The 16,080-nt window shown below is 40.5% G+C and overlaps 1 protein-coding gene across 3 annotated transcripts in view; it reads left to right on the plus strand.

Moving 5' to 3' along the window:
• The window catches only part of SPATA13 (spermatogenesis associated 13), a 153,197-nt gene that overhangs the window by 54,008 nt on the left and 83,109 nt on the right, over positions 1-16,080 (plus strand). For all 3 annotated transcript variants that reach the window (XM_043994976.1, XM_043994978.1, XM_043994977.1), the window contains exon 2: positions 9,442-11,235. In XM_043994976.1, coding sequence (XP_043850911.1) covers positions 9,604-11,235 — 1,632 coding nt within the window. In that variant the 5' untranslated portion in view covers positions 9,442-9,603. The remainder of the gene's footprint in view (positions 1-9,441; positions 11,236-16,080) is intronic.

Raw genomic sequence — 16,080 nt, forward strand, 5'->3', positions numbered from 1 at the left:
GCTCTCCACCCTGGTCCATTTTTTTCCTGCACTTTCTCACCTTGCTAAGCTAACTCTCACCTTGCCCCAGGATTCCTTTCTTTTTTGCTCCCAGGCTGGTTCCTTCCCTGCCTTTCATCTGTGGTCTAACTTGGATCTTGGTGACCTTTAATATAGTAAGGAGGTTAGCTGTACTTTTCCTCTGCCTCTCAGGCAAGTGGTTATTTATTTGTAAATGAACTGTTTGGTACATGGGGAGGTAGGAGTGAAAGGAGAGTGAACATGTGTATACAGGCTTGTACTCCTGACCCCATTCTGGACCTTTCTGCAGTTCCCTTTCATAATTTATTCTGAAGTAAATGTATATGAGTATACCTCATGTTATAGTAGAAAGAGCACTGGACTTAGAGGCAGTTGTGAAATCATAGGAGAGTTGCTGATGTTCACTGAGACTGTTTCCTACAAAAAGAGTTTAGTAATGCCTTTAATATCTAACTCTCAGGGTCTTTGTGAGTTCCCTTATTAGATAATCTATTTAAACTACTTTGTGAACCTTAGCAGCTAGGTTGCCCAATGGTTAGAGCACTGGGCCTGGAGTTGGGAAGTTGTTCTTCAGTAGTTTCAGCATGACCCCACTTGGAGTTTTCTTGACAAAGAAACTGACGTGATTTGCCATTTCCTTCTCCAACTCATTTTTAGAGAAGAGGAAACTAAGACCAACAGGGTTAAGTGACTTGCCCAGGGTCAAACAGCTAGTAAGTGTCAGAGGCCAGATTTGAATTCAGGGAAATGAGCCTTCCTAACTCCAGGCCCCACACTCTATCCACAGTATCAACTTTCTGAATGACCTGAGTTCAAATTCAGCCTCTGATACTAACCGTGACTTTGGACAAATCACTTCATCTCTGTTTGCCTCAGTTTCTTCATCTGCAAAATGGGGATACCCTTATCTCCCAGAGTGGTTGTGAAGATCAAATGAGAACATCGCAAATCACTTAACAGAGTGCCTGGCACACAGTAGGTACTTTATAATTGCTAGCTATTATTACTTACAGCACTATATTACTATTACTGTAATAATTAAGTAGCTATTATAATGATGTTTGGCAAGTAAGTTAATTTATTTCACTAGACTTCTATAAAATGGGGTACTTGGACTAGATAATCTCAAAGGTCTTTTCCAAATTGAAATTCTTATAATTCATAAATATATATTTTTAGAAATGTAGGTTTTCGTGTATAGTGGGGTTTTTTGAGGAGTATCTTTTTGATGGTATTAACTATGTATAAAGCCTAGAACCTACAGTATGTAAGATACTGAAAGATTCTTAGAGCCTTGTGGTCCATGCAGCTATCTTCTCTGGCTATACTACCTCCATTTAGTGTCTGTTTTAACATTGAAAAGGTTCAGGTAGGCTACCTCCTGAGGCATCCCACTGAACTTTTCTTCCTTATATTGGGGCAAAATTGGCTTTCCTTTAACAGAAAATCACTGTGGATAGAGAGCAAACAGTCTTGGAGTAGGTGGTACAGTGGTTAGAGCATTAGACCTGAGTTCAAATCCAGCTTCAGACATTTATTAGCTGTGTGACCATTGGTAAATTTATTTTTTGGGTTTTTTTGACAGGGCAATGAGGGTTAAGTGACTTGCCCAAGGTCACACAGCTAGTGAGTGTCAAGTGTCTGAGGTCAAATTTGAACTCAGGTCCTCTTGAATCCAGGACTAGTGCTTTTAGGCAAATTGTTTAACAGCTGTCTCCCTTAGTTTCCTCGACTATAAAATGTAGATAATAATAGTACCTCCCAGGGTGATGTGAGGATCAAATAAGATAATATTTGTAAAGTATATTTCATAGTGCCTGGCACATAGTAGATGCTTGTTCACTTACCTCCCCCTGCAACTTGGAGTCAGGAGGACCTGAGTATGTACCATAGCAAATAGCACACTGCCTAGGACATAGTAGCTTCCCTTCCTTTCCCTTCCCTTCCCTTCCCTTTTTTCCCCCTAGGCAACTGGGGCTAAGTGACTAGCCTGGGGTCACACAGCTAATAAGTGTCAAGTGTCTGAGGCCAGATTTGAACTTAGGTCCTCCTGACTTCAGCCAGTGCTCTATCTACTGTGCCACCTAGCTGCCCCAGACATAGTAGGTTTTCAACAATATTCGATTGAATAACTGATCAAACTTTAATTATATCCAATTTTTACCACTGTACTCTTTTAACTACAAAACATATTAACAAAGCCTAATTTACATCCTCTGTGACTAGCATAATGCTTTATGTATAGTAGGGAGGTAGTATGTTTTAGAGAGGATCTAAGTTCAAATCTTGGCTTGGTTCCTCCCTGTGTTGGAGTCACTTAGCTTTCGTGGGACTGCCTCAGTTTCTTCATGTATAGAGTGAGTGCCTGGCAAATAGCAAATGATTCATAAATTCTTTTGTTTTGTTTTGTTTTTTAGCGAGGCAGTTGGGGTTAAGTGACTTGCCCAGGGTCACACAGCTAGTAAGTGTTAAGTGTCTGAGGCCGGATTTGAACTCAGGTATTCCTGACTCCAGAGCCAGTGCTCTATCCACTGCGCCACCTAGCTGCCCCATGATTCATAAATTCTTATTGCTTGAACTGTTGACTGACTGATGAGGGGGAGTTGGACTAGATGAGCTCTAAGGTACCTTCAAGCTCTAAATTTATAATTCTATGAATTTTTTTTAAAAAAATGAACATTATCATCATGATCAAATGGTGCATACCTTTCTTGTTGTTATTCAGTTGTTTCATTCCTATCCAACTCTCCATTACCCCATTTGGGGTTTTCTTGGCAAAAATCCTGGAGTGGTTTACCATTTCCTTCTCTAGCTCATTTTTACAGATGAGGAAACTGAGGCAAACAGAGTTAAGTGACTTGCCCAGGGTCGCACAGCAAATACATGTGTCTAAGGTCTGGATTTGAACTCAGGAAGATGAGTGTTCCTGACTCTAGGCTGTGCCACCTTGGCTAATACTTTTGGATATGACCTAATGGACATATCTGGTACTGTCTCTTAGTTAGCAGGAAACAAAAGGATGAGAAACTTTTCTTGAGATAATTGAGAGATCGTCCCTTCCTGAGTTGCCAGGAATTCTTTTTAGGGCACAACTCTAAAGAGCTAAAGAGACATTGATGCAGACTGAGAAATGTTTGATACTTCTACACTTCTGTTTTTTTCTCCATGATGTCTTACCTCTTTACCAGTATGCTTGATCCTTTTGACCAATTCACTTTTCTGAGTTGTTGACTAGGATGAGGCACACAATTTCATAGGAACAGGAAGTTCAACAGGAAGTTCTTGTTCACTGATGCTACTGAAGTCCTCGTTATGCACAGAATCTCTTCTTCATGTTGTGCGTGTATAAATAATGTCTCTTGAGGAAAGGAGCACCAAAACCAGTACTAATATTTAACACAGTAGGCTATAAATAATGTTTGACTGGACTGAATAGACTGCTATAAGTGGGTGGTGAAGAAGGGGAGCCCTAGTCTTGAATGAGTTTCCTGGAAACCACTTTCGTTTTTTATTAATGGCATTATTCCATGCTGCCCTTTGTGCATCCCCCAAACTAGGTTTCTGTGCCAAACATTGTAGAGGAACTTCAATGAAATAATATGTAAATGTCAGTTCAGCTAAAAGAAGACATTTTAAATGAGAGAACTCTAAACCATCTCCACGACTCTTCTCACGTTCTAAAACTGTGCATCTAAATGGGAAGAAGGAAGGAGATTCAGTACACTGCCCAACTGACCAAACCATGGTTTTATTGTTGGAAGGGACCTTAGAGCTTGTCTAGACCCAACTTGTATTTGATGGGTAAGGAAATGATGGCCCAAAGAAGGTATGTGATTGGCCCAAATCATATAGCTAGTAAGTAGCAAATCCCTGTGTGACCATGGGCATGTCTTCTTGTCCTCTCTGGGCCTCATCTGTAAAATGATAGGGTTAGACCAGATGAAGTCTGAGGTCCCTTCCAACTCTAAATGTAAGGCCTTATGAATCCATGTCTCTGGGGGCAGCTAGGTGGCACAGTGGATAGAGCACCAGCCCTGGAATCAGGAGGACCTGAATTCAAATCCAGCCTCAGACAATTGACACTTACTAGCTGTGTGACCTTGGGCAAGTCACTTAATCCTCATTGCCCAACCAACCAACCAACCAACCAACCAACAAAAAGAGCTGCTATGAATCCATGTCTCCTCCTAGGTTCCTTTGATGATAAAATGCTATTTCCTTTAGAGTCCCTAGGAAGCATAGAGTACCAGAGTTAGAAGGGATCTTCCTAGGTCATCTATTCTAATGCTTACCTGAGAATTTTCTCTCTCAAACCCTCCAGTTACAGGGATGTGGGGAATCTGACCCTAATTCACCTTCTAAACCTAACAGATGGGGAACTTGATGATTAGAAGGATAGTAATAATAGTTTATATATTTATAGTTCTCTGAGGTTTACAAAGGGCTTTCTTCACAATAACCCTTAGGTAGGTAATGTCAAGTCAATAAGCATTTAGAACACCTAAAATGTACCAGGTACTTTGCTAAGTAGTGAGGACAAAAGAAAAGACAAAACCATTGTCTCTACTCTCAAGGAGCTCACAGTCTAATGGGAGGGACAAAATCCAAACAACTATACACATAAAAGAGATATACATGATGTTGTTGTTGCTCAGTCATGTCTCATTCTTCATGACCCCATCTGGAGTTTTCTTGGCAAAGATAGTGGGGTTTGCCATTTCCTTCTCTAGCTCATTTTACAGATGAGGAAACTGAGGCAAATAGGGTTAAATGATTTGCCCAGCTAGTAAATGTCTGAATGCACATTTGAACTCAGGTCTTCCTGACTCTAGGCCCAGTGCTCTAACCATTGCGCCACCCAGCTGTCCTGATTATAGAGGATAAACTGGACATAATCTCAGAGGGAAGGCACTAAGATTAAGGAATCCTTAGGAAAGTTTTCTTTCAGATGTTAGGATTTTAGCGGAGTCTTGAAGGAAGCCAGGGAAGCCAAAAGACAGAGAAGAGGAGGAAGAGAATTCTAGGCATGAGGAAAAGCCAGAGAAAATGCACAGAGCTTGGAGATTGATTATCTTGTGAGAAGAAGAGCAAGGAGGGCAGTGTCACTGAGTCACAAATTACATGGAGGAGAGTGAGATGACTGGAACGATAGGAAACTGCCAGGTTATGAAGGATTTTTTTTGGGGGGGGCAGGGCAATGAGGGTTAAATGACTTGCCCAGGGTCACACAGCTAGTAAGAGTCAAGTGTCTGAGATTGGATTTGAACTCAGTTCCTCCTGAATCTAGAGCCAGTGCTTTATCTACTGTACCATCAAGCTGCCCCCCCATTATGAAGGATTTTAAAAGTCAAATGCATTAAAGCCAAATGTATTTGATGCTGGAGGCAGTAGAGTTGATTGCAATGGAGAGTGATGTGATCAGAGCTGCACCTTAGGAAAATCATTTTGATGGACAGGAGTAGAGAGAGAGCTGAGGCTTGGAAATCACCTAGCAGACTATTGTAATGGTCCAGGTATGAGGTAGTATGGGCCTTCAGCTGGAGGAGGGAGTTGCACCATCAGAAGAGAGGAGGAGGTATCTATGTGAGATGCTATGAAGGTAGAATCAACAGGATTTGGTAATAGATTTCATTGGGGGCAGGGGAGCTGGGTGAGGGAGAGTGAGGAGTCGAGGATGATACCTAGGTTGTGAGCCTGGTTCATTGAGGACCTGTTGATACTTTTTGGACAATGAGGAAAGTTTGGAATAGGGGAAGGTTTGGGGGAAGATACAGTAAGGTCAGTTCTGGATGTGTTGAATTTAAGATCTCTTCAGGATGTCTATGGCAATTAGTTGGCACAGTGGATAAAGTGCCAGGCCTGGAGTCAGGAAGGCTCATTTTTTAAATCTCATTTGATGCTCACAACAACTCTAGGATTATTATCTCCATTTTACAGATGAGGAAACTGAAGCAAACAGAGACTGTGATTTATCCAAAGTCACATAGTTAGGCTGAATTTGAACTCAGGTCATCCAGCTAATTGGTACAGTGGATAGAGTATAGGGCCTGGAGTCAGGAAGAGTCATCTCCCTGACTTCGAATCTGGCCTCTGACACTTAGTAGCTGTGTGACCCTGGACGAGTCACTTATTCCTGTTTGCCTCAGTTTCCTCATCTGTAAAATGAACCAAAGAAGGAAGTGGCAAATCACTCCTGTTTCTTTGCTAAGAAAACTTCAAATGAGGTCATGAAGAGTCAGACACAACTGAAACAATGAACAACAACAACAGGACATCTAGTCTGAGAAGCCCACTAGGCAGTTGAAGATGTGAGACTAGAGGTCAGAAAAGAAGTTAGGGCTACATAAATAGATTTAAGAAGGATATTATCTCCATATTTATAGATAAGGAAACTGAGGCTCAAAGGTACCCAATGACTTGCCCAGAGTCTTGTGGCTAGGAAGTGTTAGAGCCAGGGTCCAAAATCAGGACTTCTGACCCCAAGTATAGTATACCATGATTTGGGGGGGGGGGGTTGGATATTAGAATTTTTTTATCTCTCCTGCTGGTGTCTCATTTCCTGTAATGTTTGAATTATTTGTTAAATAATCTCCTTCCTTGTCACATGGACATTAAACCTCTTACATTCATGGATTTAAAGTTCCAGAATAAGTGCTTATTTTAAAAAATGTCTGTCATGGTTATTTTCAAGGAATTCTCCATGCCCCTAAGAAGCCTTGTTCTTAGTCTAAAATTCATAGCGCAGTAAAATCCGACTTTAAGACAATCTCCTTCTCCATTTTCCCATCTAAAATCCATTCTTGTGGTTCTGTGCATAAATTTTTCTGGCTAGTTTCCCATAACTCACAGATCTGACTGCACAATCACTGATTGAATTATAGACCTCATTATTTAGTGAAGGTCAAAGGATTAGTTGTGAATAATGGAACATAGGATGTTATTCAGAAATTCCAGTAATGGTGCTTCTTGGTTTTTCTGCTTTTTCTTTTGGTTTCCTTCTTCAGCATTCACAAGATGCAAAGCAGCAGAAACTGTGTTGCAAATAACTAGTGTTTCTAGAAGTAATTTGCCCTAATTAGGAACTTAGAATTTCAGAATGTGTTTTCATTAACCCAGCAATTGAGAAAATGATATCCTGGGGGAAAAAAAAAGTGGAAATGTGTAGAATTACTTGGACACATAAATGAAGATTGCCTTTTATCATTTTAAAACTGTCTTGCTATATAGACTGAGATGAGGAAAGGCAGTGAGACCTCATCTCCAAATTAACCTAACTGAATTGGACTGTCTTGTCACTGAGATTCCCCTAAACATCTTCTATTCAAACTTCACTGTGAAAAGAGAGTGTAGGTAGGATCTGGTCTTAACCTCCCAAAAGACGAAATGAGATATCCTCCAAAGTGATTGACCCCCCCACTGACCCTTCTTCCCGAGACTACTGGTCTTAGCTTCTCTTTCTGCTCTCAACAACTAGGATTGAGCAGGGAAATATCTTCTCTGAAGATCATGGCCCCAAGTATACCACCTTTCCCCAATTTCTCTTCTTCTATGATTGTACTCTTTTCCCTACACAATCAGTCAATCAGCATTTTTAAACACTTACCATGGGCCAGGGATAATACTAGGTGGCAAGTATACAAAGAAAAAAATGACACAGTCTCTGCTCTCATAGAGCTTATATGTCACTGGGGGCAACTTTGTATACTTTGGGGGCATAGTGGATAGAGTGCTGTACTTATAGTGAAGAAGACCTGAGTTCAAATCCCATCTCAGTCACTTACGAGCTATGTAAATTGAACAGATCCTTTATCTCTATTGGTACCAGTGGCTTCATATAGAAAATTAAGATAATAATAGCACCTCCTTCACCAATTTGTTGAGATAATATATGTAAAGGCATTGCAAACTTTTAAGTACCATATGAATGTAATTATTGTTATTATAATTAAACAACTATATACAGAATAAATACAAAATGAATATGGAGGGGCAGTAGCAGTTGTTGAGATCAGCTTCAGAAGGCAGGGCTTGAGCTGAGTCTAAAGGGAAATGAGGGATTTCATGAAGTCATTGTTGTTTGTCCTTCATTCCTGAAGAGGACTATGACATTGGATCATGACTTGCACTGAATTGGATTTAAGTGAGGCAAGGCTGTGCAAGATCACCAACCTCTCCTTGAGCCATCTGGGTCCAGTGGCAAGATCTCTCTAGATAAATAGACAGATTAGATAGATAGATAGATAGATAGATAGATAGATAGATAGATAGATAGATAGATAGATAGATAGATAGATAGATAGATAGATAGATAGATAGATAAATGAATGGATGAATGGATGGATGGATGAATAGATAGAGAATTTCCCAGGGTCACATAGCTAGTAAGTGTTTGAGGTAAGATTTGAACTCACACTTCAGGGCTAGTGCTCTATCCACTGTGTCACCTAGCTGCCCATGAATTAGAAGTAAGAAGAGAGAGCATTTCTGTCATGGGAAACTTATCTGTGATAAGCCAGTTCAAGTGTATGATAAATCTCTTAGAGTGAGGAAAAAAAAATATGTTAAGGCTACCATTATTCTCTTAGTCATCCAGTTACCTTTGATACTTTTGTCTCCTTTGTCTGCCATATCTAATAAGTTACTGAGTTCTGATGATTCTTCATTTGCAATATCTTTTTCATTTTTTACTATTCTCCTTGCCACCACCCTAATTCAAGTCATTATTCATGGGTGGCTGTTTCAGTTGCTTCCTAAATAGATTAAATGCCTCTATTCTTTCCTCTTCCAATCTGTCCTACAAAATGTTGCTTGATTATTGATGATGATGATGATGATAGCTAGTATTTATATGGTACTTTATGGTTTGCAAAGTACTTTACAGATATTATCTCATTTTATGCTCACAACAATACAGGGAGGGAGGGAGGGAGGGAGGGAGGTACTATTTGATCTCCATTTTGGAGATAATATGAAAAGGAGCCAAACAAAAATGGAGTGACTTGCCCAATGTCACACAGGTAGTAAGTGTCTGAGAGTGGATTTGAACTCAGGTTTTCCTGATTCCAGGTCCATCACTCTATCCACTGTACCACCTAAAACATTCTTCTCATCATAATACCACATTATCCGTTCAGTCAACATTTAATTAAGCACTGTCTGTGTGCAAAGCATGTTACTAGGTACTAGGGAGATACAAAATTTAGATAAGAAACCATCCCTGTCCCTACAGTGTCATAGAGGGATAAGATCTAAAAACAGTCTATCTTCATACATGACAGTACATTTTAAGGAGACTAGAGTAGTGCAAAACAAGGGATATTTCAAAAATGTCAAGCAAAACAATTCACTCTGGTTTTCTGCAGGGTTTCCAGTGGAGGAACAAATTGCTAAATTCTGTTTTGTTTTTGTTTTTTGATGTAGGTGGTGCCTTCTACCAAAGAGCTAAATGGACACAATCAGTGTGGACATGAAGCACTGGGAGGTGCCAATGATGAACAGCTGGTGCTTTGGGCAGCTGCTGAAAGTTGTGATGTGGATGTGAGCTATGATGTCCCCTGTCTACGAACCTCTAGCCTTGAGAACATGACAACGGTACAAAATGGCTTTGGCAATAGCCCTCCCAGCACCTATGCAGTTATGGAACCAACCGAGACCAGAACTGTCATTAATTCTTCCTGTCAGAATGGGGTGTGCAAGAGCAGTAACAATAGTGATTCAGAAGCCCAGGAAGACAAACTCAGCCCTTCCAAACTCATGCGTCTTTTCTCGGCCACTAGGAAGAGGAGTAGTTGCAATGCAGAGAGGCCCCGCTCCATGATTTTGATGGGCAATTCTTCAACCTGGAATGCTTTATCTTCCTTTAGGAAAATGGGATCATTTAAAAAACTGAAGTCCTCAGTTCTTCAAGGCATTCAGGGTCGGGAGGACCCAGATGTCTTAAATGAGGATGCTTCTGAAAATGATTTGGGAAAACACATTCCCAATGGTGCTGTGACAGGAGTCCAAACTAACAGGTATTCTCATGCAGGGCAATTGAATGATTTCCATAAGTTGGTGGATGGGGGAGTATCAGATTGCTCTGACCCAGAAGAAAATGATGATACTTTCCTGAGGAATACTCACAGGTCAAGGAGCATCAGGAGAGCCTATGGCATAGGCCGAATTAATTTAATGGACATGGAGAAGCATCCCGGCCCCCAGCACTCTGCTAGGCCTCTGTCGCCCATCATGCAGGAGCCCCAAATCTGTGAAATTCTAGTGAAAAACTCTGAAAATAACCGTATTATCTACAGGCGAAGCAAGAGTACCGACAACTTGAACTTCCTGAGGAAAAGTTCTTTCAAGAGGAAGTCCACCTCAAATCTCACTGACCTCAAAGTGACAAATGAGAAACACGAAATTCAAAGGACACTAAGTTCTCCTGCCGACTCCGATAAAACCAGTGGGTTGGAGAGGAGGTCGAAACGCTGGAAGAGTCCAATAAGAGCCAAGGATTTTGATCGAGTCTTGAAACTTGTAAGTAACGTTGCCGATGCTGCTTGGAAGAGAGAGACTCCTAAGAGTGGAACACCATCCCCCAGTGAGCCAAACCAAAGAATACAGCTCAACAGCCAACTTCACGATGATTACTCCCGCCGTGTTTCTACCAATACGGAACATGACCGAAAGAGGTGTACATCCCCAGTATGCAATGTAGAGTCTTCCTTTACAGTAATTCCAAGCCTCAGTCCAACCATTTCTCAGGGCACTGATACAGATATTGAAACAAAGGTGTTTCCTCCCAAAGCCAAATCCCCCCAGACATCGGGATGTGTTCGTCAGTCTTCTGACAGTTCCTCATCAAGTCCCATTGTCCTGAAAGCATTTATCAAAGACTCTGATAAACCAAAAAATACAAGCCAGTTTACATGTGAATTGGAGTACCCCATCACACCTCCTCGGCCCACTGCCCCCAAACCTCAGAGCCCTGTTTCAGAAAATGCCAAGTACAATATTAATTTCCGCTGTCCAAACACTCATAGTACATTGTCTCTGAGCTCAATGGAAAGTGAAGAAAGAGCAGAAATGCCTGCCCTGAAGGGGAGAAGCCCAGTGTCCTTCCAGGAATCAGTGAAGACAGTGTATTATGATGATGGTAATGAAGACAGTGGCATCAGCAGCCACTCGCAGCTGAGCCTCAATTTAGCTACTGGTCCAGAGGAGAGGAAGGAAGAGGTAAGAAAAAAAGCAGGATTGGTTTTGGAAAGTGTCACCTGCCTATTGAAGCGTAGTCAGTGTTTTTTTGTTTTTTGGGTTTTTTTTGTGGGACAATGAGGGTTAAGTGACTTGCCCAGGGTCACACAGCTAGTAAGCGTCAAGTGTCAGGTCCTCCTGAATCCAGGGCCAATGTTTTATCCACTGTGCCACCTAGCAGCTCTGCCCCACAAAATAATTTTAATCAAACATTTATTAAGCACCTACTCTGTGCCAGGTACTGTGTTAAGTGCAGGATTGGTATGCTTTTCTTTTCCACAACCCCTCCAAAAGTGACCATTCCCATGCTTGGTCATCTTTGCCAATTTGCTGGGTATGAGGCAAAACCTCAGAATTGTTTTAATTTGCATTTCTCTTGTTATTAGTGATTTAGATCAGTCTTTCATGTGATTGTTAATAGTTGACAATTCTTCTGGGAACTGTTCACAATCGTTGACACTAGGGAATGGTTCTTGGTATTATTTATTTGTTGTTAATTCCCAATATATCTTGTCTATGAGATCCTTATTGGAGATATTTTAATGCAAAGATTTTTCCCCAGTTGACCATCCCATGTATTCACACATTTCATTTCCTCATCCTTTTTATCCTTCCATCTCTTTAGACTTATTCACTGTTAAGATTTTGATCTGGAAAGTACTTTAATTCTTTCCCCCCTCCCCTGAGAAATTAATAACCTATACTGAATACAATTAAAAACCTGTCAGTCACTGGCTGAGGTTTCAGGAGAAACTTTTATAGTAATTTTGCTTATTTTGTGGTTAATGTAGAAATCACATATATCATCTCAAATAATATCTGTCAATTCCGCAAAACAGACATTCTTTCCAAATTCACGTTAGCCTACCAATTCAGCACATTCTGTTAGCATCACTGTCACTCTGCCAAATTGTTTAATTTTCACATTGAAATACGCTCAGTAATACTTCCTTATGTAGCCAAGAAACATGAAAGTGCCACCATGCATGTATATTGTATATTGTTTTTCATCTGTCACTCTAGGATACTAGACAGGCATAAATTGGTTCCTGTCATGGAAAAGACTGCCTAGAAAAATGTTTTCCTTTCCATTGAACCCTAGAGATTGCTCTAGTTTTGTCTCATCTCTAAGGTCTGTATGTATAAATAGGGAGACCATTCTAATCAAGTGTAGTTCCAGATAGTTCAAAGTCCTTCCCAGGGAGTCTGTAGGATGGGCCAGAGAGGCTGCGAGATCAAGCTGAGAGAGCCTGGTTCAGACTGCAGTCCCCAGGAGTACATTAAGATTAATCTGTGCTTGCCACAAAAATGAGTTGGCTTGTCAGACATCCTCCATACTGAGGGTGGCTCAAGACTCGCTCTGGCCTCCTGTGGTTTCTTTTGAGGAATGGCCCAAGATTCACCCTGTTTATACCAAAAAGCCTCCTCAGGGTGGAGAGTTTTGAACTTATTGTTACAACCAGTGAAAATTCTGATAGTGTTAGAGCCCAAAGTTTATAAGTCAGTGCCATTCTCTCCCTAACTTCTTCAAATGTGCAAGTTAGCCTGTGGGAGCAATGACCATATTTTCTGAAACAGAAATCAGGACCGTAGTCTAATAAAAAATAGTCATGAAAAATCCATTTCGTTTTCTTGTAATTGGGGATGTCCTGAATAATTAGAGACTCACTGTCCCAGATGTAGATTCCTAGAGAAATATCCAATCATTCTCTTTTGGAGTCTATTCCTAACACTGGGATTTAGTCCCTTTTAATCCAAACACTCACCCCATTTGCATATTTCTTCATGACAGTTTATGAAAGTTAGTCTAAAGGAGACGAATTAATTGATCTGAATTGTAAGCCCAGTTCTGCCACTCATTCACTGTTGAACAGATTTCCTTAAATCCCTTGAGGCTCAGTTTCTTTGCCTGTAAAATGATACTAAATTGTTCCTGTCCAGCTCTAAAATCCTATAATTCTATATCAGGCTGACAATACAAAACTCTGTTACTTACCATGCATGTGAACTTGGGCAAGTCACATCTCTGGGCCTCAGTTTCCTTAATTGTAAAATAGGGGAGTTGGACAAATAGATCTCTAAGTCACTTTGAGCTTTAAAACAATGATCTTATATAGTGGAAGTCAGTAGATAGATTCGTGCAAGTCTCCTGCCACCTAGTGGTAAATTATGTTATTAGAATAATAATGTGATTTTTCACAGCTGCCTTCATTATAATGCAAATGGAGGAAGCATGACTTAATTAATTTTAATCCTTGATTTCCTCCTAAATTACCATTCACGGGGTAAGTCACATATTTTTTTTTCTGTTTAGAGAAAGAATAGTACAGTCTAGATAACGTACTAGATTTGGAACCAGTCTAGGTTCAGATCCCAACCTTGGAAAGTTAGAATACCTATGTGGCTTTGGGGAAGTCAAATCACTTCTGTGGGCCTGTTTTCTTATCCATTAACTGAGAGGGTTGGAGTAGATCATCTATAAGGTCCCTTCTAGATTTAAATCTATGAACTTGCAGATGAATTTTGGGGCAGCTAGGTGGCACAGTGGATAAAGCACTGGCCAGGAATTCAGGAGGACCTGAGTTCAAATGTGGCCTTAGACACAAGACACTTACTAGGTGTGTGACCCTGGGCAAGTCACTTAACCCTCATTGCCCCTCCCCTTCCCCCCCCAAAATCTATGAACCTGCTCCTAAATTTATAATGCTATGCTTAGTCATTGACAGACAGAAACTAGTCTCATACATGTTTTATATGGATTTAGTAGTTAATAATTCTTTTTTTTTTTTTTGGTGAGGCAATTGGGGTTAAGTGACTTGCCCAGGGTCACACAGCTAGTAAGTGTTAAGTGTCTGAGGTGGGATTTGAACTCAGGTACTCCTGAATCCAGGGCCGATGCTCTATCCACTGCGCCACCTAGCTGCCCCAGTAGTTAATAATTCTTAAAGCCCTTGACAAATCCAAAGTATTCTAGACATGCTGTGAACAATTCCTATCTCACTTCTACTCTGGCACAGGGCAAATATTTAGTCTTTCAGCTAAAGATTTCTAGTTTGGCTATCCATATTGATCCAGATGCTAACTCTAAAGAGTGGCAGTATGGAGTGTAGTCACAGTATAGTTGAGTTCCATTCCTGTCTCAAAGATCATAAAAGTGCAGTTTCGGTCAAGACAAACCCAGCTTCAGTTTCCTCACTTGTAATATGAGAGGGAAGAGCTGTTTCATTCTTTGTATTTATATCTCCACTGACTGGTACATTGTAGGTACTTAATAAATGCTTATTGGTTGATGTGATGATCTCTAAGGTCACTTTTGCATCTAACATCCTTTGACCTTATTTAATGTTAGCTCAGAGACCAATGATTCCCAAGCCTTGTGTCCCATTGTATGCCACCAGTCATCTCAAGGAACACCACAAAATTCTCAAAACAATTCTCAAAACAAAAGCAATTGAATCCTACTTCTTTTTTAATCCATTCAACAAATATTTGTTGGATACCTACTCTGCGCATTCACTAGTGTAAGTACTATGGTGGTAGGGAGGAGACAAACTAATAAGCCAGAGACCCTGCCCTTAAGGAGTTTACAGTCTAAGATGTGAATGAAATATGTACACAAGTAAGCATAATTCAAGGCAGAATGTGGTAAATGCCTGAAAAGAAGCATGAATACAGAGTCCTTTTTCAGAGATCACTTTTGATCTAGGGGCAAGAGAAAATAACAGAAAATAACATTTTATCTGGGTCTTGAAGAATAAGCAAAGTTTTGAGAGGTGGCTATGGGGGAGGGTGTCCAAGGCAATGGGATTGTGATGAGCAAAGACAGGAAGATAGAAAAGCATGGGGTGTGTTTAGATAAGTTTATAGTCCAGTTTGACTGGATTTCAGGATACTAGTGGGAGATAAGACTGGAAAAGTAAATAGGAATCAGACTGTAGAGGGCTTTAAATGCCAAGCTAGAGTTTAGACTTTATTAGGCAGGTAGTGGGTAGCCACTGATGTGAGCAAGAGAATGACTCATAGGGCAGCTAGGTAGCTCAGTGGATAAAGTACTGGTCCTGGATTCAGGAAGACCTGAGTTCAAATCCGGCCTCAACCACTTCACACTTACTAGCTGTGTGACCCTGGGCAAGTCACTTAACCCTCATTGCCCCACAAGAGAGAGAGAGAGAGAGAGAGAGAGAGAGAGAGAGAGAGAGAGAGAGAGAGAGAGAGAGAGAGAGAAAATGACTCATGATCTTAGTTGTGCTTTAGGAATGTCAATAAGGCAGCATTGTGCAGAATAGGTTCAGTAGGAGAGACCAAATTGCAGGCTCCTGTCCTATTCCAGGCAGAGATCGTTTAATTCAAGAAACAATTCTTAAGTATTTGTTCTCTGCATAGGATGGCGGCAGTTCTGATAAGTTTAGCTAAGACTTGGTTATTGCCCTCATCAAATTTAAAGCATATTGGAGAAATGTAATATATAATGATCATTATAATACAAAGTATTACACAACGTAATATATAAGTACATTAGAGTGGTGCCAAACAAAATGTTTTCTGAGATCCTAGGTGGGGAAGCCATTAGTCCAAGTTGATAAAACCTAAAGCTCTTTAGTAATAATGCTTATTTAAATAGTTTAAAAGAACTGTGATTTATCAGGCATACTCCCTCCACCAATATGGATCTTAGCACTAGTTTTCCGGTTTCCTGAGTTGCTGTAATTCAAGAAAAACATTACCACCTGGTGACCAGATTTAGCCTGGTTAATCCCAAGATGCCAAGATCCTAAGATTCTTTGTCCAAACACTAATGATTCCTTACCTTTGAGAGTAAACATAGGG

This window comes from Dromiciops gliroides, chromosome 3 (assembly GCF_019393635.1).
Source record: "Dromiciops gliroides isolate mDroGli1 chromosome 3, mDroGli1.pri, whole genome shotgun sequence".
In the NCBI taxonomy this organism is placed as follows: domain Eukaryota; kingdom Metazoa; phylum Chordata; class Mammalia; order Microbiotheria; family Microbiotheriidae; genus Dromiciops; species Dromiciops gliroides.